Raw genomic sequence first — 19331 nt, 5'->3', positions numbered from 1 at the left:
TCACACTCCTGACTTGTGCCTTGTAGATGGTGGAAGGGGTTTGGCCAATCTTTGGTGCTCGTTCTTGAGACCTCACCCTCCTTACACCATTCCCCGCTCCTCAACTGCAAGCAACCATGTCCCAAACTCATTCCGAGTGTCATAGAGTCATACAGCATGGAAACAGGCCCTTCGTCCCAAATGGTCCATGCCAACCAAGATTCCCATCCAAGCTCATCACATTTGTCTGCATTTGGCCCATGTCCCTCTAAACCTTTTCTATCCATGTACCTGTCCAAGTGCCTTTTAAATGTTAAAGTACCTGCCTCAACCACTTCCTGTGGCAGCTCGTTCCATGTACGGACCACCCTCTGCGTGAAAATGTTGCCCCTCAGGTTCCTATTAAATCTCTCCCCTCTCACCTTAAATCTATGCCTTCTAATTCCTGATTCCCCAACCCTGGGAAAAAGACTGTGCGAATCCACCCTATCTATGCCCCTCATGATTTTATACACCTCTGTAAGCTCAACCCTCATTCTCCTACGTTCCAATGAGTGAAGTCCCAACCTGCTCAACCTCTCCATAACTCAGTCCTTCGAGTTCCAGCAACATCCTCATAAATCTCCTCTGCACTCATCAGGACGACCAAAACTGAACACAGTATTCCAAATGAGGCCTTGCCAATGTCTGGAACAACTGCAACATAACGTCCCAACTTCTATACTGAGTGCCCTGACTGCTGAAGGCCAGCATGCCAAAAGCCGTCTTCACCACCCTGTCTACCTGCGATGCCACTTTCAGGGAACCATGTACTCCTAGGTCCCCCTGTTCTGCAACACAAACCAGGACCTTACCGTGGTGGATATTTCCTTGCTCTCCACTGAGGTTCTAGCCCTGGGCTGGTGCAGTCTACCCTCACGGTTGCCAAGCAACTCTGATCTCTCCTTCATTAATGTGTGCACTCAGCTTCAGAGCACTGAGCATCTCTCTGATGGAATCAATCCACAGTGTGTGTTGTGAGTTAGTCTGGCTGCCTGCCAATGTTGCTGAGAGCACTCTATCTGTCAACCAACGATCGGCTCCACAAATGTCAATGTCCCATTGATCCCACACTGGGTACCCTTGTCTGAAGGCCAATCCCCACCCTTCCTTCCTCACACACAACATTCCAACACTGAGTGACATCTGCTCCAATTATCACCCTATCACCATTAAAAAACAACATAGAACATAGATCATAGAAAATTACAGCACAGTACAGGCCCTTCCCTCCCACATAGCCCTCCATTTCTCTATCATTCATGTGTCTATCTAAGAGTCTCTTAAATGTCCCTAATGTATCTGCCCCCACAACCTTTGCAGGCAGTGCGTTCCACACACCCACCACTCTCTGTGTAAAAAAGTTACCCCTGACATCCCCTTGATATCTTCCTCCAAACACCTTAAATTATGTCCCCTCTTGTTAGCCATTTTCACCCTGGGAAAAAGTCTCTGACTGTCCACCCAATCTATGTCTGTTACTATCTTGTACACCTCTATCAAGTCACCTCTCATCCTCCTCTCCAAAGAGAAAAGCCCCAGCTTGCTCAACCTATCCTCATAAGACATGCTCTCCAATCCAGGCAGCATCCTGGTAAATCTCCTCTGCACCCTCTCTAAAGCTTCCACATCCTTCCTATAATGAGGCGACCAGAACTGAACACAATATTCCAAGTGTGGTCTAACCAGAGTTCTATAGAGTTGCAACATCACATCACAGCTCTTGAACTCAATACCCCAACTAATGAAGGCCAACACTCCATACGCCTTTTTAACAACCCTATCAACCTGTGTGGCAACTTTGAGGGATCTATGGATGTGGACCCCAAAATCCCTCTGTTCCTCCACACTGCTAAGAGTCCTGCCATTAACCTTGTATTCTGCCTTCAAATTCGATCTTCCAAAGTGTATCACTTCACACTTTTCTGGGTTTGAATATTTTCGACAATGACCGATTGCTGGAAATAAAAAACCAAAACCGCAGATACTGGAAATCTGAAATAAAAACAGAAAATGCTGGGAACACTGGGAACAGCAGGTCAGACAGTGTCTGGGGAGAGAGAAACAGAGTAAACAGTTCGGGTCAATGATCCTTGTTCAGACCATGCCATCCAACCGGGCCTTGTCCTCTTCTCGCAGCTCCCATCGGGCAGGAGGTACAGAAGCCTGAAGTCCCACACCACCAGGTTCGGGAACAGCTACTTCCCTTCAACCATTCGGTTCTTGAACCAACCTGCACAACCCTAATCACTGCCTCAGTACAGCAACACCATGACCACTTCAACCACTTTGCAATATAATGGACGTCATTTTTTGTTCTTTCTTGTAAAATTGTGTATAATTCATGGTAATTTATGTTTTACTTGTGCATGCTGCTTATCTGATGCTCTGTGCCTGTGATGCTGCTGCAAGTAAGTTTTTCATTGCACCTGTGCACACATGGACTTGTGTATATGGCAATAAACTCAACTTTGACTTTGACCAGGCCCAGAAGAGATGAGGCCTGGGGCAGATCAACCATTGAATGTTGACTGGGGCAGGTTGAAGGGATCAAGTGATCCTATTATAAGACCATAAGATATAGGAGCAGAATTAGGCCATTCGGCCCATTGAGTCTGCTCCACCATTCAATCATGGTTGATTTTTTTCAACCCCATTCTCCTGCCCTCTCCCTGTAACCTTTATCCCCCTTACCAATCCAAAACCTGTCAATCTCTGCTTTAAATACGCCCAATGACTTGGCCTCCACAGCCCTCTGTGGCAATGAATTCTACAGATTCACCACTCTCTGGCTGAAGAAATTCCTCCTCATCTCAGTTCTAAAGGGACATCCCTTTATTCTGAGGCTGTGCCCTTGGATCCCAGACCTTCCTACTGATGGAAATATCCATTAGATGGATAACCTGTCCTGGTCCAACCATGTAGACACCACAGCCAAGAAAGCTCACCAGTGCCTCTACTTCCTCAGGAGGTAAAAGAAATTTCGCATGTCCCCTTTGACACTCACCAATTTTTATCGATGCACCATAGAAAGCATCCTATCTGGATGCATCACGGCTTGGCATGGCAACTGCTCCGCCTGGACCACAAGAAACTGCAGAGAGTTGTGACACAGCTCAGCACATCACAGAAACCAGCCTCCCCTCCATGGACTCTGTCTACACTTCTCACTGCCTCGGTAAAGCAGCCAACATAATCAAAGACCCCACCCACCCTGGACATTCTCTCTTCTCCCCCCTCCCATCGGGCAGAAGATACAAAAGCCTGAAAGGATGTACCACCAGGGTCAGGGACAGCTTCTATCCCACTGTTATAAGACGATTGAATGGTTCCCTTGTATGATAAAATGGACTCTTGACCTCACAAACTACTTCATTATGACCTTGTACCTTATTGTCTGCCTGCACTGCACTTTCTCTGTAACTGCAACACTTCATTCTGCACTGTTATTGTTTTCCCTTGTACTGCCTCAATGCACTGATGCGATGAAATGATCTATATGGATGGCATGCAAAACAAAGTTTTTCACTGTACCTCGGTACATGTGACAATAATAAACCAATTCACCAATTTAAATTTACTATTTTACCAAGCCTCTCCACATCCACACCTTTCAGTATCTGGTAGGTTACAATGAGATAGTCTCTCATTCTTTTGAACTCCATCAAGTACAGGCCCAGAGACATCAAATGTTCCTTATACGTTAAGCCTTGTGTTCCAGTGAATTATATGTAATGTAGAAGCAGAGTCCTCTTGCTCATTTTCAGTCAAGTATTTCACTATATCTTGCTCTCCCAACCTCCACCCTGTGTAATTTAAGCTTCCCTCCGACTTCTTCAACTCCCATGTGGGAAGAACACTTATTCCCTTTGGATAAGCTTCTCCTGAATTCCAGAGCGGATTTCTTGTGACGACCATACACTGAGGGCTTCCACCCCCCAGGGATGAAAGAACTTTTTTTTACCAAATCAACTCATTCTGTAATTTCGAAGCTTTCCTTTAAATTGCTTTTCAGCCGGAGCTGACTAAATCTCCCAGATCCCTGATCACCTTTGTGTATTGTCCTTTTGCATCTTTTTTTCCAGAACGTTTTCTCTGAGACGGGTTTTGCTCCAGGCAAGTTTTCAGTTGGAATTTTAAAAAACGTAACTGAGCTAAAACAAATGACAGAGACACAAGAGACTGCAGTTCTGGAATTTGGAGTAACGTACAAAACGCTGGAGGAACTCAGCGGGTCAGGCAGCATCTAGGATGGAAATGGACAGTCAACATTTTGGGTCGAGACCCTTCATGTGGATGAGATGGAGGGGAGATAGCCGGGATGAAGAGGAGAGGGGAAGGGGTGAGACAAGAACACTTCGTCGGCATGGACATGTATGGGCCAAAGGGCCTTTTTCTGTGCTGTACAACTCTATGACTCTATAAGAGTGAGCAAGCGATAGGTGGATCCAGGTGAGGGGGGGGTGATAAGCAGATGGGGGGGGGGTGGTGAAAGGCAGATGAGGGAGGGAGGGAGTGAGAATGACATCAGAAGCTGGGAGGTGACCAGGCGACAGGTGGAGGTGACAAAGGGCTGAAGATGATGCAATCTGATAGGAGAGGAAGGTGGGGCCTGGAATAAAGGGAGGGAGGTGGGGAGGGGAACTGGTGGGAGGAATGTGTGGCAACAAACAATCTGCTGGAGGAACTCAGAGGGTCGAGCAGTATCTGTGGGGAGGTAAGGAACTGTCGACAATTTGAGTCAAAAACTTGCATCAGGATTCACTTATTGTTTAACCTTGTACTACCTCAACGCACTGTTGTGATGAAATGATCTGTGTGGATGGCATGCAAAACAAAGTTGTTCACTGTACCTCAGTACATGTGACAATAATAAACCAATTACCAATTTACCAAAAAAGGAACCTGTTCCCATAACATGGGTGGTTCAAGGACCAGAGGACTTGCAGTTAAATTTTTTGAAAAAGATACAATCCTATGCAGGGATTTGCTGTAGGGTTTAAGGATGGGAATATCATCTGTAAGGGTTTGGATCAGCACTTAAACTGAAAGGAAAATTCCCTACAAGGCTGTGGCAAAAGAGCTGGGAACAGGACTGATAGGGATTGTTCTATCAGGAGCCAGCATGGGCTGAATTGCCTGCTTCTGGACTGTAACAATGCCACAAGTCACCAGACTCAGTCCCACTCATCACTCCCTGTGTGGCTAGTCCATTCAATTACTCCAAAGCTCCCACCAGTCCCCTGCCCTCCCAACCCAACCACCCTCGAACCTCACCTCTTGAGCATTATAGGAGTGTGTGGAAATTGCACAGGTACTTTGCAAGTTCTGCTGCTTCTTGCTCTTCACTTGTTTCTGTACTTCCTGGCCTCTTCCCTGCTCACAACTGCACTGGCTCTCCATGAAGCTCTGCTTGCCTCTCTGCCTGTCCTTGTTGCCTCTCCTCGCTTTCCCTTTGCTGGGGCAGGTCTTCGCGTTCTTTACAGTGGTGATCTCTGCCTCTCTCCCTGCACTTGAGTCTGCATGTTGTTCAATGTTCTAGAATATTAACACACACTATCAGAAAGCATGTCCCCACCGGGGGAACGCTAGCCCTGTGGCTCCCCCAGGAGGGAACGCAGGACCTTCCACTTTGTTAACCCCTTCCCATTGTAGGGGTTAAAACCCCAGCCAATTCCAAAACTGCTGGTGCACTTTATCCCCTCAAATCTCCAATTGCAGATGTTTAAGATGAGAGAAAGGAGTTTTAAAGGGGATCTGAAGGGTTAGCCTTTTACACAATAGCCAATTATAAACACTAATAGCCTGTCCTGGCCCAACCACGTAGGCGCCACAGCCAAGAAAGCTCACCAGCATCTCTACTTCCTCAGGAGGCTAAAGAAATTTAACATGTCCCCTTTGACACTCAACAATTTTTATTGATAGAAAGCATCCTATCCGGATGCATCACGGCTTGGGACGGCAACTGCTCTGCCCAAGACAGCAAGAAACTGCAGAGAGTTGTGGACACAGCTCAGCACATCACGGAAACCAGCCTCCCCTCCATGGACACAGTCTACACTTCTTGCTGCCTCGGTAAAGCAGCCAAAATAATCAAAGACCCCACCTACCCCGGACATTCTCTCTTCTCCCCCCTCCCATCGGGCAGAAGATACAAAAGCTTGAAAGCACGTACCACCAGGCTCAAGGACAGCTTCTATCCTGCTGTTATAAGACTATTGAACAGTCCCCTAGTACGATAAGATAGATCTTGGCTTTATAATCTACCTCATTATGACCTTGCACCTTATAGTCTGTCTGCACCGCACTTTCTCTGTAACATTTTATTCTGCATTCTGTTATTGCTTTACCCTGTACTACCTCAATGCACTGTGTAATGAATTGACCCGTACGATCAGTATGCAAGACAAGTTTTTCACTGTACCTCGGTACATGTGACAATAATAAACCAATTTACCAATTTAATTTACCAATTTACCACAACGAGTGGTTGATATCTGGAACTTGCTGCCAGAGGAGCTGGTGGAATCAAATACAATCGCAATGTTGGTATTGGTATTGGTTTATTATTGTCAATTGTACCGAGGTACAGTGAAAAACTTGTCTTACATACCAATCGTACAGGTCAATTCATTACACAGTGCAGTTACATTGAGTTAGTACAGAGTGCATTGATGTAGTACAGGTAAAAACAGTAACAGTACAGAGTAAAGTGTCACAGCTACAGAGAAAGTGCAGTGCAATAAGGTGCAAGGTCACAACAAGGTAGATCGTGAGGTCAGAGTCCATCTCATTGTATAAGGGAACCGTTCAATAGTCTTATCACAGTGGGGTAGAAGCTGTCCTTAAATCTGGCGGTACGTGCCCTCAGGCTCCTGTATCTCCTACCTGATGGAAGAGGAGAGAAGAGAGAATGACCTGGGTGGGTGGGGTCTTTGATTATGCTGGCTGCTTCACCAAGACAGCGAGGGGATAAAGACAGAGTCCAAGGAGTGTTTATGAGACATTTAGACAGACACTTAAATAGACAAGGCATAGAAGCACACAGACCTAATGAGGGCAAATGTGTTCAGTGTAGATGGGCAAAAAGGTCAGCAGAGTGTGAAGGGCTGAAGAGCCTGTTTCTGTGCTGTACAACTCTGTGACTCCAGTAAAAGGTCATTTGTCCACTCTGCTCTGTGCAGTAGATTCTGCTCCCAGCCTCCACCCCCTCATCTTCACCATCTGCCCTGGATACTTGAACATACCGACACACTCCCCAGGACCCCCTGTAAATACTGACACATTCCCCAGGACCCCCTGTAAATCCTGACACACTCCCTGGGACCCCTGTAAATCCTGACACACTCCCTGGGACCCCTGTAAATCCTGACACACTCCCTGGGACCCCCTGTAAATCCTGACACACTCCCTGGGACCCCTGTAAATACTGACACACTCCCCAGAACTGCCTGTAAATACTGACACACTCCCCAGGACCCCATGTAAACACTGACACATTCCCCACGACCTTCTGTAAATATGACACACTCTTCGGACCCCCTGTAAACACTGACACATTCCCCAGGACCCCCTGTAAATACTGACACACTCCCCAGGACCCCCTGTAAATACTGACACACTCCTGGGGCCTTCTGTAAATACCAACACTCTGCCGTGGATCTATGTAAATATTGAGATGCACTCCTCCAGCACCAGCGTTATCGAGGGATGAGGAAGCAAGTAAAGGAATTTTGAAAGGAAGGTGCTGTGTGATCAGGAGCTAGGGTGGGTGGCACCAGTCTCTGTGTCGTTACTCCGTGTGTTCCAATCCCACTGTTGAGCCTCAACCCAAACTGGCCTTGCAGTCCTGAGGCAGCGGTTGCAAAACGTTCCTTGTCTTTGGGGAACAGACATTAAACCAACACTTCCCTCTCAGGGAAAAATCCCATGCACGTATTTCTGGAAGGAGAGGAAGAGGGATCCTCCCCAGTGTCCTGACAAATGGGAAATCCCTTCACCTTATCCCCAGGGTTGGGGAATCAAGAACTAGAGGGCACAGGATTAAGGTGAGAGGGGAGAGATTTAATCGGAACCTGAGGGGTAACTTTGTTTTTACACAGAGGGTGGTGGGTATATGGAACGAGCTGCCAGAGGAAGTGGTTGAGGCAGGTACATTAACAACATTTAAAAGACACTTGGATAGGTTAATGGATAGGACAGGTTTAGAGGGATATGGGCCAAATGCGGGCAAATGGGTCTAGCTTAGATGGGCATCTTGGTCGGCATGGACCAGTTGGGCCGAAGGGCCTGTTTCCATGCTGTATGAACCTGTCACTCTGAAGAAAAGTTCACTAAATCCGATTATTTGGTCACTGTTTTATTTGGGTCTTGCTGTCCCGACAGTGAAGCCTGTCAGGCTTGTTGGAGGAGACAGGTGTCAGAGAAATGCAAGGTGGTCTCTTGGCAATGGAGGTCTCCGCACATTACCTCACAGGTGAAGGAAACCACAAGAGGGGCTGGGTATGGAGCAATCGCATCTCGTCAGTGATTAGGCAGGAGCGTCCCTGATTTTACGCAGGAAGTTAATATCAAGAGTGTTAATGAGCTGAGATTTTGCATAAAATCTGTCCTATCCCCTGCTGGTCCCCACCAGGAGACACAGCCTCTGACACTCCACACAACCAGCATTTAATGCGTTCTGACATTTTAATTTGACGCTGCCTTTCAACTTGCCTGTGAGCCAATACCCCGGGAACAATCTGTCTCCCCTTATTTAATCTCTTGGGTTAACCCTTTGGAGGCAGTTGTGGTGCGAATTGGAGATTATGTAAGAGCAAAATCGCAGGACGACTTCCAGTGGAAGGTACTCATCCTCAGATTCATAATTAACCCAGCTGGACAACGCTGCTTCCTTAGAACAGAATCAAAGGCTCACAGCCTATAAAATTCAGAGGCCAGACCAGAGGTGTAGAACAAAGGGGTATGGATTTAGGATAAGGTTTGGCCGTTTAGGAAGGAGAGTGAATCCTTGGAATATTCTCCCTTGGGATAGCACAGCCATGAAGAGTACTCAGGGGTGAGACTGATGGAAGGTTGCACTATAGAAACCGAAGGATGTGGGATTGTGAGGGAAGTGGACAGCTGTGGGTTTAATGAATGCAGGAGAGGTTGAGTGGCTGTCTCCTGCACTCTTTGGAGACAAGGGAGGGAAATGTGTGACAGTGTTCCGGACTGATTCCCAGAATACACAGGGCAATGGTTACCACAACCCAAACCTAAACCTGAACCCGTTTTATTCCTGTGGATATCTGATCACTATTTGCTCAATAAAACATTCCAAGGGACACGTTCCAGGCACCAACATTCCATAGGACACATTCTAGATACCAGCATTCTAGGGGACACGGTAGTGTAGCGGTTAGCATAACGCGATGACAGTGCCAGCAACCGGGGTTCAATTGCCGCTGCTGTCTGTAAGAAGTTTGTATGTTCTCCCCGTGTCTGCGTGGGTTTCCTCCGGGTGCTCCAGTTTCCTCCCACATTCCAAAGACGTATGGGTTAGGAGCTGCAGGCATGCTGTGTTGGCGCCGGAAGTGTGGCGACACTTGCAGGCTGCCCCCCAGCACATTCTCAGTGACGCAAAAAGACGCATTTCACTGTGTTTCGATGTACATGTGACTAATAAATAAATATCTGATCTTATCTTAGATATCAGCATTCCAAAGGACACATTCTAGATACCAGCATTCCATGGGATATGTTCAAGGTACCAGCATTCCAAGTGACAGGTTCCAGATATCAGCATTCCAAGGAACGGGTTCTAGACAACATAATTCTAAGGGGCAGGTTCTAGATACCAGCATTCCAAGAGACACGTTTTAGATACCAGCATTCCAAGAGACATGTTCCAGATACCAACATTCCAGGAGACATGTTCTGGCTACTAGTATGCCAAGGGACAGATTCTAGATAACATCATTCCAAGAAACACGTTCTAGATTCCAGCATTCCAATGGACTTGTGCTAGACACCAGCAGTCCAAGGGACACCTTCTAGATACCAGCCTCTATCAACTACCTCTCTGCCACACAACTGTCTCTGGAAGTCACTCTCCAGCTGGCCAGAGATGTTGAGACAAGAGGGTGCTCCGCAAGGAGCTGCCCGAAGGCATGGTAGAGGGGAGGCATTTCAGCAGTTAGGTGAGCCATGTCCTGGGGATATTGGGCTCCATGTGCCTGACACCCATCCTCCTTTCCTGTGGCCACTGACACTGAAGCATTAATTGCCCACAGACTCTCCCTGCACTGGGCAACTAACAGCCTCTAAAAGACCTCCAATAACTCTTGAAGGAGGAACTGCCACGTGGGCACTATGGCCAAGGAAGCACACTAACCTCTCTACCTCCCCAATGATTCTTCCCAGTTTTTATCAATGCACCAGAGAAAGAATCCTGTCCGGATGCATCACGGTTTGGTACGGCAACTGCTCTGCCCGGGACCACAAGAAATTACAGAGAGTTGTGGACACAGCTCAGCACATCACGGAAACCAGCCTCCCCTCCATGGACTCTGTCTACACTTCCCGTTGCCTTGGGAAAGTAGCCAACGTAACCGAAGACCCCGCCCACCCCGGACATTCTCTCTTCTTCCCCCTCCCATTGGGCAGAAGATACAAAAGCCTGAAAGCACGTACCACCAGGCTCAAGGACAGCTTCTATCCCGCTGTTATAAGACAATTGAATGGTTCCCTAGTACGATACAATGGACTCTTGACCTCACAATCTACCTTGTTATGACCTTCCACCTTATTGTCTGCCTGCACTGCACTTTCTCTGTAACGGTCACACTATATTCTGCATTCTGTTTTCTTTTTCCTTTTATACTATCTCAGTGTACTGATGTATGGAATGATCTGTCTGGATGGCACGCAGACAATAGTCTTTCACTGTGTCTTGGTACTTGTGACAATAATAAACCAATTATCAATACATTGTGAGTTTGGTTACATTTCCCAAGACTGTTGTTGTAGAGTCGGTGATGGGGGAGAGTGTTCCGTGGGCTGTGGGAGGAGATTCAGGGGGTGGGGGGAGTCAGTGATGGGGGAAGAATGTCTGTGGGCTGTGGGAGGGGATTCAGTGGGTGGGGGGAGTCGGTGATGGGGGAGAGTGTCCGTGGGCTGTGGGAGGGGATTCAGTGGGTGGGGGGAGTCGGTGATGGGGGAGAGTGTCTGTGGGCTGTGGGAGGGGATTCAGTGGGTGGGGGGAGTCGGTGATGACAGATGACCCAGACCCACAAGCCGAGGTACTGGGAACCAGAGGGACACAAGGCTCTTTCCCTACCCAGCATCGACAAAGACCTCCAACTCAGCTACCGAGTCAGAACCCACTGAACATTGAAGAGAGCACTGAGTAACAGCTGGTCTGTTGCCTTGGAAACAGCATTGAATTTCACAAATAAACATCTTATTTCAATTTTCTTCAACCCATAAAAGCAAATCGAAACTGAAAGCTTCCAGTCCCGGATCCCAATGCAGCACTTCATGCAGCGGTGAGTGAGAGGGAGGGGATCTGTGGGGTCTGTGGGCACTTACCATGGGGGCAGACACAGGGTGAAGCTCCCTCTACACTGTCCCATCACACACTTCCGGGGTCAGACACAGAGTGAAGCTCCCTTTACACCGTCCCAACACACACTCCCGGGGTCAGACACAGTGAAGCTCCCTCTACACCGTCCCATCACACACTCCTGGGGTCAGACACAGGGTGAAGCTCCCTCTACACCGTCCCAACACACACTCCCGGGGTCAGACACAGTGAAGCTCCCTCTACACCGTCCCATCACACACTCCCGGGGTCAGACACAGGGTGAAGTTCCCTCTACACTGTCCCATCACACACTCCCAGGGTCAGACACAGTGAAGCTCCCTCTACACCGTCCCGTCACACACTCCCGGGGTCAAATACAGAGTGAAGCTCCCTCTACACTGTCCCATCACACTCTCCCAGGGTCAGACACAGAGTGAAGCTCCCTCTACACTGTCTCATATCCCTCCATTCCCTGCATATTCATGTGCCTATCTAACAGCCTCTTGAATACCTTGCAAAGGAAGATCCAATGACCATCACCATTTTGGATGAAATTTGTATCGGAGTAGGCGGTTTCTCCAGTTAATGGAGAACTGTCACCATGGTGACAGTGATTGACACCAGGGCTTGCTGTTAGCCAGTCCACTGCAGCCATTGGACCTCTGGAAGCCATGAAGATGCCCCAGCTGCCAACTCTCCCCAGCAACTAACAGTGCAAACACTTGCTGGAGCAATTTTCAATTCCAATTGACAAGGACCAATAAACTGGGATGGAACAAAACATAAAATGCTGGAAGAACTCAGCACCTGTGGAGGGAAAGGGATGCTCAATGTTTCAGGTCAGGACCCTGCATCAGGAGGGGGTCTCTGGAACCGGGGATCACCAGAATCAGGGATGGGCCACAGAAGCCAGTATTGCCCACGTCCCACACAATGTATAAAATCATGAGAAACGCAGATGGGGTGAACGCCCCCAGTCCTTTTCACAGGCTTGGGCAATCAAGAGGGCACAGGTTTAAGTTGCGAGGGGAGAGGATTAATGGGAACCTGAGGGGCAACTTCTTCACCCAGTGGGTGGTGCATATACCAGAGGAAGTGGGTGAGGCAGGTATATTAACATCTTTTAAAAGACACTTGGACAGGTCCATGGATAGGAACGGATTAGAGGGATATGGGCCAAACACAGGCAAATGGGACTGGCTTAGATGGGAATCTTGGTCAGCATGGACCGGTTGGGCCGAAGGGCCTGTCTCCATGCTGGACAACTCTATCCCAAAAATGAACAAGTAAGAATTGAGACAGTTTCTCCCTGATTGGTCATCAAGGTTATTTTTGCACTTGTTTTTTTTAACAACACATTTTATACTTGCTGGAAATGAGTTTGATTATTCGCACAACCTGGCGGGCTCTGTCAACCTGTCCAGTCCGTCAGTCTGGCTGAAGCCGGAGCCCAGCAATCGAAGATGACAGGAAGAGAGGGGATGAGAAAGCAGACGGCAAAACCCATCACTTTCTCCTTGTGCATTATCGAGAAAATGTCACCGATCAGAGGCAAACTCTGCTGAAGGTTAGCGCATTCTAAATTACACAGGTCATTCCCGATCCAGAGATAATGGTAGCCATCGGACAAGTGTCCCATCCAGTCCCTACACCCTTGTGTAACCTCCTCTGGCCCCTACACCCCTCCCCGTCTCTGTAACCCCCTCTGGCCCCTAAACCCCTCCCCGTCTCTGTAACCCCCTCTGGCCCCTACACCCCTCCCCGTCTCTGTAACCCCCTCCGGCCCCTACACCCCTCCCCATCTCTGTAACCCCCTCTGGCCCCTACACCCCTCCCCATCTCTGTAACCCCCTCCGGCCCCTACACTCCTTCCTGCCTCTGTAACCCCCTCCAACCCCACCCTCTCTCTATTGTCCTCGTTTCCTCTCTTCCCTCTCTCCCTCGCTCCCTCTCTCACTGACACTCCCAGCTCCGGAGCCACTGGTCTGGGTACATTCGTCTGTTGTGCACAGTGTGATCCAGCCACGGAACTTGTGGGTCTGATCAGTCCTGGGCTGATGTGACCCTCTCCAGGGCTTCAGCTGCAGGTCCTGACTGACAACTGCAGTCCTGCCTCAGGACAGGGTGTGAACCGAGGAGCCGCTTGTTCAGTGAAATATCACCAACATTGTGTCTGAATGTCAACAATCAGATTTGCTCCAAGTTTGACTTCAGCTCCAGAGACTCCAGAAATGATTACATTCAGCATATTCAATGTGAAATTAAACAAAAAAAACAAAAAGCAAAAAAAAAATCTGATAATCTTGGCTAATACAGTATGATAGAACACTGAACTGTGAGAGGGTCAGTACTGAGGGAGGGTCACACTGTGGGAGGGGTAATACTGAGAAAGCACCGTACTGTGAGAGGGGCAGTAGTGAGGGAGCGCCGCACTGCGGGAGGGTCCACCTTTCGATGAAATATTACATTCAGGACTCCTTTGACCTCTACAATGGGCGCTGAAGATCTCTTGGCCACCATTGTGATGGGCTGATGGAGAGTTCTCTCCAGAATCCTGGGAAACTTTTCCCTCCACCAGCAGATTTGGTCCTTATCAGAACAGACAACAAGAACATCGGAAAGGGGAGCAGAAGTAGGCCATTTGGCCCTCAATGCTTGTTCAATGAAATCCCCTCCCTCATGCCACCTTTCTGCCTCACAACATATCTCTCGATTGCTTTCATATCCAATTCCCTATCAACCTGTCTTCAACATCCTCAGTGACTGAACCCCAACAGCCTCCAGGGGAGAGAATTCCAGAGGTCCACCGCCCACTGAGGGAAGACACTTTTCCTCATCTCAGTGTTGAACAGCTAACCCCTTATTCTGAGACAGTGACCTCTGGTTCTGGACAGCCCGGCCAGGGGTAACATCTCCCTGCATCCACTCTGTCAGAATTTTGGTTCAATAGGATCATATCTCCTTCTTCTAACCTCCCTAAGTAGAGTCTGTTTTCTCTTTACTTTTGCCACAAGCCTAAATGTTGGATCTTGCTGTGCAAACATTGTCTGCCATTTCCAATAAGTGGCTCATTACTGGCTGCCTTGAGGTGGTTTCTGGCCAATGAGACATGGCCTGGGTTGGAGGTGGTGGGAGGTCGGGGCACCCTTGGGTGCAGGTGAGGGCAATGTCCTTTCCCGGAGTAGAAAGTTGTCTCCTTCAGGGAAATCCTCTTCACCACCCCCACTCATCCCTGCCCACCCCCACCCAGTTCCACCCCTTCGCCCACCCCCACCCAGTCCCACCCCCCGCCCACGTCCATTGTCCATGTCCAGCTTGCTTTGCTCAGTCCCATTATCATTGGTCCACGGCTCTAGCAGTAGGACAATGTGACAGGAGCAAGGGCAGGCCATTCAGCCCATAGTATTCATGCAAGCTCCTTGAAAGAGTCTCCAACCAGTCCCCTTCCCCACTCTTTTCTCAGAGCTTTACAGATTTCCAATTTCAGGTCACCTGCTCCCCCTCTGTCCCTTTTCTCTCTCCTCCTGATCTACCCAGTTCCTCCCACACCCACCCCAGCCCCATCACCCTGATTTTTCCCCTCCCCCACCCACACACCCCTCCCACTGGGTCCCCCCCCCCCCACTGTTCCCATCTGCCCTCCCCACCTCCCTTATTTGGCTCCAAGCTCCACCTTCCTCTCCTATCAGATCCCACCATCTGCAGCCCTCCGTCACCTCCACCCCTCACCTCCCAGCCTCTGTCGCTACTCCCGCTCCCCCATCCTCCATCTGCCCGTCACCCCTCCTCACCTGGATCCACCCATCACCTGCCAGCTCTTGCCCTACCCCTTCCCTCACCTTTGAATACCGGCTCTCTCCCCTCTATCTTTCAGTCCAGATAAAGGGTCCCGACCCGAAATGTCGACTGTTCATTTCCCCCTCTCCAGATGCTGCCCGACCCGCTAAGTTCCTCCAGCTGTTTGTGTGTTGCTCCAGATTCCAGCGTCTGCAGTCTCTTGTGTCTCTCTTCAGATACTCCAGTGGCAACTATTAACCTCCCATTTACGCTAATCCCATTTTATTCTCCCTACGTTCCCAGCAACTCCCCCTCCCTCCAGATTCTACCCCTCACCCACACACTAGGGGGCAATTTACAGCGGCCAATTAACCCACCGACCCCGCACGTCTTTGGGACGCAGGAGGGAACCGGAGCACCCGGGGGAAACCCACGCGGTCACAGGGAGAGCGTGCAGACTCCTCACACAGACAGCGCCGGAGGTCGGGATCGAACCCAGGTCTCTGGAGCTGTGAGGCAGCGGCTCGACCTGCTGTGCCACTGCGCTGCTTCATGTATCCTGACCTTTTGTGGTCCTGTCCTTCCTGTGTAGGTCTGATGGAACTGAGGAGAGAGCCTTATTCCAGACCTTGCTGCCTGGGTTGGCGTTGTGGGACGGCAACTATGGACTGGTTTGGCTGACCCCTCCCCACGCACATTGGATCAGTGGGAGACGCCGTTGCCCTTGGCAACAACATCTGCAATATCTCCTACAATAGTCCATAATTATAGATGTTTGTTCCACATACGTTAACATGGGGGTGTAGGGAAGAAGGGGGAGTCGGTGGTTGGGGCCGTGATTGTGACAGAGACAGAGAGGGCAGGAAGAGAAGGAGGGAGGGAGGGAGAGTTGAGAGAGAGAGGGTGAGGCAGGGAGAGGGGGGAGTGAGGGAAGATGGAGGGAGTGACAGAGAGAGAGGGAAAAGAGAGAGTGAGAAAGTGGGGGGGGGGGGGAAGGTGGTGCCGAGAAACATCGAAAGAGGGAAGTAGACAGACAGAAAGATGGGCAGACAGAGAGTCAGCCAGACAGCAGGTGAGAGACAGAGAGGCTACAAGGCAGGCAGATTGAGAAGGGACGAGGATAGAGAGTGAGAGGTATGGAGAGATGGACAGTGAGAAACCGAGGCCGTGACAGACAGAGGGAGAAAGACCGAGAGATAGAGACAGAGAGAGAAAGAGAGAGAAGGTGGGAGATAGAGAGATATAGAGAAAGATAGAAAGTGAGAGACAGAGAGAAAGAGAGACAGACAGAGAGAGAAAGAGTTGGAGATAAGAGAAATAATGATTGGGAGACATTGATGCTGATAAAACTGGTTGAGAGAGTAGGAGAGATAGAGAGAGTGAGAGGGAGGTGCATTGGCTGTCACTGCAATGTAATACTTGGTAAAATTGTCTTCTGCATTGTCAACACCACAACGAGACCACACCTCAGAACCAGGTCATTGGGTATGAGGAGCTTTGGGATACCCTGAAGCAGTGAGAGGTGTTACAGAGGTGTTACTCCCCACTGCACTGGTTCCATTATCTGCTTCACCCTCTGTCTGCCTTTGGATGCCTGGGCCTCCTTCTGGAACCTTCCAGAGTGTTGCAGCATGTACCTGTGGACCACTTGAGCTCTCTCTGTCTATTGCTCTTTCTCTCTCTCTCTCTCTCTTTCTCCCTCTTCGTCAGAAGGTAGGAGGTGGGGATGTTCACCGATGATGACAAGACATTCAACTCCATTCATGACTCCTTCTGCAAGTGAAGCAGCCCCTGTCTGTAGCAGCATAGACCTGGGCAACATTCGGGCATGGGCTGAGAGGTGGCAAGTAACAGTTGTACCACCAAAGTACCAGGCAATGACCACCTCCAATGAGAGTCCATCCACAGCGCCATGATACTCAAAAGTCTTGTAACCGCTGAAACCCCACAACATTCAGGGGGTCAGCATTGATCCGAACATCAACTTGACCAATCACATAAATCCTGTGGCTATAGGAACAGGTCAGAGGCTGGGGTTCCTGCGTGAGCAACTCACCTCCTGACACCCCAAGGTCTTTCCCCCATCTACAAGTCAGGAGTGTGACAGAACACGCCCCACTTTCCTGGGTGAGTGCGGCTACAACAAGTCCCAAGAAGCTCAACCCCATCCAGGACAAAGCAGCCCGCTCGATCGGCACCCCATCCACCCCCCCCCCCCCAAACACCCCCTCCCTCCACCACCGATGCAAAGGGGCTGCAGTGTGCACCGTCTACACAACGCACTGCGGTTACTCACCCAGGCTACTCCGACAGCACCTCCCAAACCCACCTCCTCTCCCACCCACAAGGACAAGGGCAGCGGGTGCAGGGGAACACCACCACCTGCAGGTTCCCCTCCCAGTCACACACCATCCCGACTTGGAAATATCTCGCCGTTCCTTCACCGTCACTGGGTCTAAATCCTGGAACTCCCTCTCCAACAGCACCGTGGGAGCCCCTTCACCAGAAGGACTGCAGCGGGTCAAGAAGGGGGCTCACCCCCACCTTCTCAGGGGGATGGTTAGGGATGGGCAATAAATGCTAAACCGTGATGCCTGCAGTGAATGAATTAAAGAAAACCTTCCATTCCTATCTCCTTGGAGCATTAATCCAACTTCCCCTTGATGATATGTGTACAATGCACCTCAATCACTCACTGTGCTGGAAACACTTTCATTCTTCTCAAATTTAATTAATTTTTGAATTAACCCCTCCTCTTTCTACCTTAAATAACTGCTTCTTTATGTCTGCTTTCACCTCTTGCGATCCAGTCTGCAATAAGCTCATCTCCTTCAAAAATAATGAGGGAGAGTCATCATTTAATATTCCAAATGGATTTCTGTCATTGCACCGAGTTTATTACTTGTGACCTCTGCCCTCTTTTTCTAATTTTGTTATTTATTAGACCCACTGCCTCACAGCTGCAGCGACCTGGGTTCGATCCCGACCTCCGGTGCTGTCTGTGTGGAGTTTGCATGTTCTCCCTGTGACCGCGTGGGTTTCCCCCCAGGGTGCTCCATTTTTCTTCCACGTCCCAAGGACGTGCAGGGTCGGTGGGTTAATTGACCGCTGTAAATTACCCCCAAGTGTGTGGGTGAGGGGTGGAATCTGGGGGGAGTCGATGAGAATGTGGGGAGAATGAAAATTAGGTTTTATGAAGGATTAGTATAAATGGGTGGTTGATGGCTGGTGCTGACTTGATGGGCTGAACAGCCTGACTCCATGCTATACCGCACTATGGCTCAATGATTCCTTGAATTTTTAGTTCTTTTGCTATGTTAATTTTTTTAAACCTTTCCTAATCTTTCCATATTCTTCCTGCACCCTCAGAACTGGCTCTGTGCCAGGATTTTGGCTTTTTTCCAATTTCAGCTTGCCCCTTATTTCTCTTTTCATTCATGATGTGTCATTACTGGCCACTTTATTCAAACTCTTCAGTAGAATAAATCTCCTCAGGATTGTATTGATTTCTGTTGTAATTATCAGTTTAAAGATCAGCAGAGTTTTCTGCTTTATTTTCCCAAGCTCCTATTAACCATTTTATCCCCAAATTTTTACTTGGTTCGTCACCTAACTCATGCCTCATTATGTTGCGATCACTATTGTGCAGATGTTCCCCTTATGGCCAAGAAAGCTCACCAGTGCCTCTACTTTTTCAGGAGGCTAAAGCAATTTTGACCCTCACCAACTTTTGTAGACGCACCATAGAAAGCATCCTATCCGGATGCATCACGGCTTGGTACAGCAACTGCTCTGCCTGAGAGTGCAAGAAACTGCAGAGAGTTGTGGAGACAGCTCAGCACATCACAGAAGCCAGCCTTCCCTCCATGGACTCTGTCTATTTTTCTCGCTGCCTCGGTAAAGCAGCCAACATAATCAAAGACCCCACCCACCCCGGACATTCTCTCTTCTCCCCCCTCCCATCGGGCAG

The 19331-nt window shown here is 49.2% G+C and overlaps 1 protein-coding gene across 1 annotated transcript in view; it reads right to left on the bottom strand.

Moving 5' to 3' along the window:
* The window catches only part of LOC127576113 (cGMP-dependent 3',5'-cyclic phosphodiesterase), a 194406-nt gene that overhangs the window by 148621 nt on the left and 26454 nt on the right, over positions 1 to 19331 (bottom strand). Inside the window, 1 exon segment of the mRNA XM_052026499.1 lies at positions 5296 to 5556. Coding sequence (XP_051882459.1) covers positions 5296 to 5556 — 261 coding nt within the window.

This window comes from Pristis pectinata, chromosome 11 (assembly GCF_009764475.1).
Source record: "Pristis pectinata isolate sPriPec2 chromosome 11, sPriPec2.1.pri, whole genome shotgun sequence".
Lineage (NCBI taxonomy): Eukaryota > Metazoa > Chordata > Chondrichthyes > Rhinopristiformes > Pristidae > Pristis > Pristis pectinata.
This window is presented reverse-complemented; position numbering and strand designations above follow the sequence as displayed.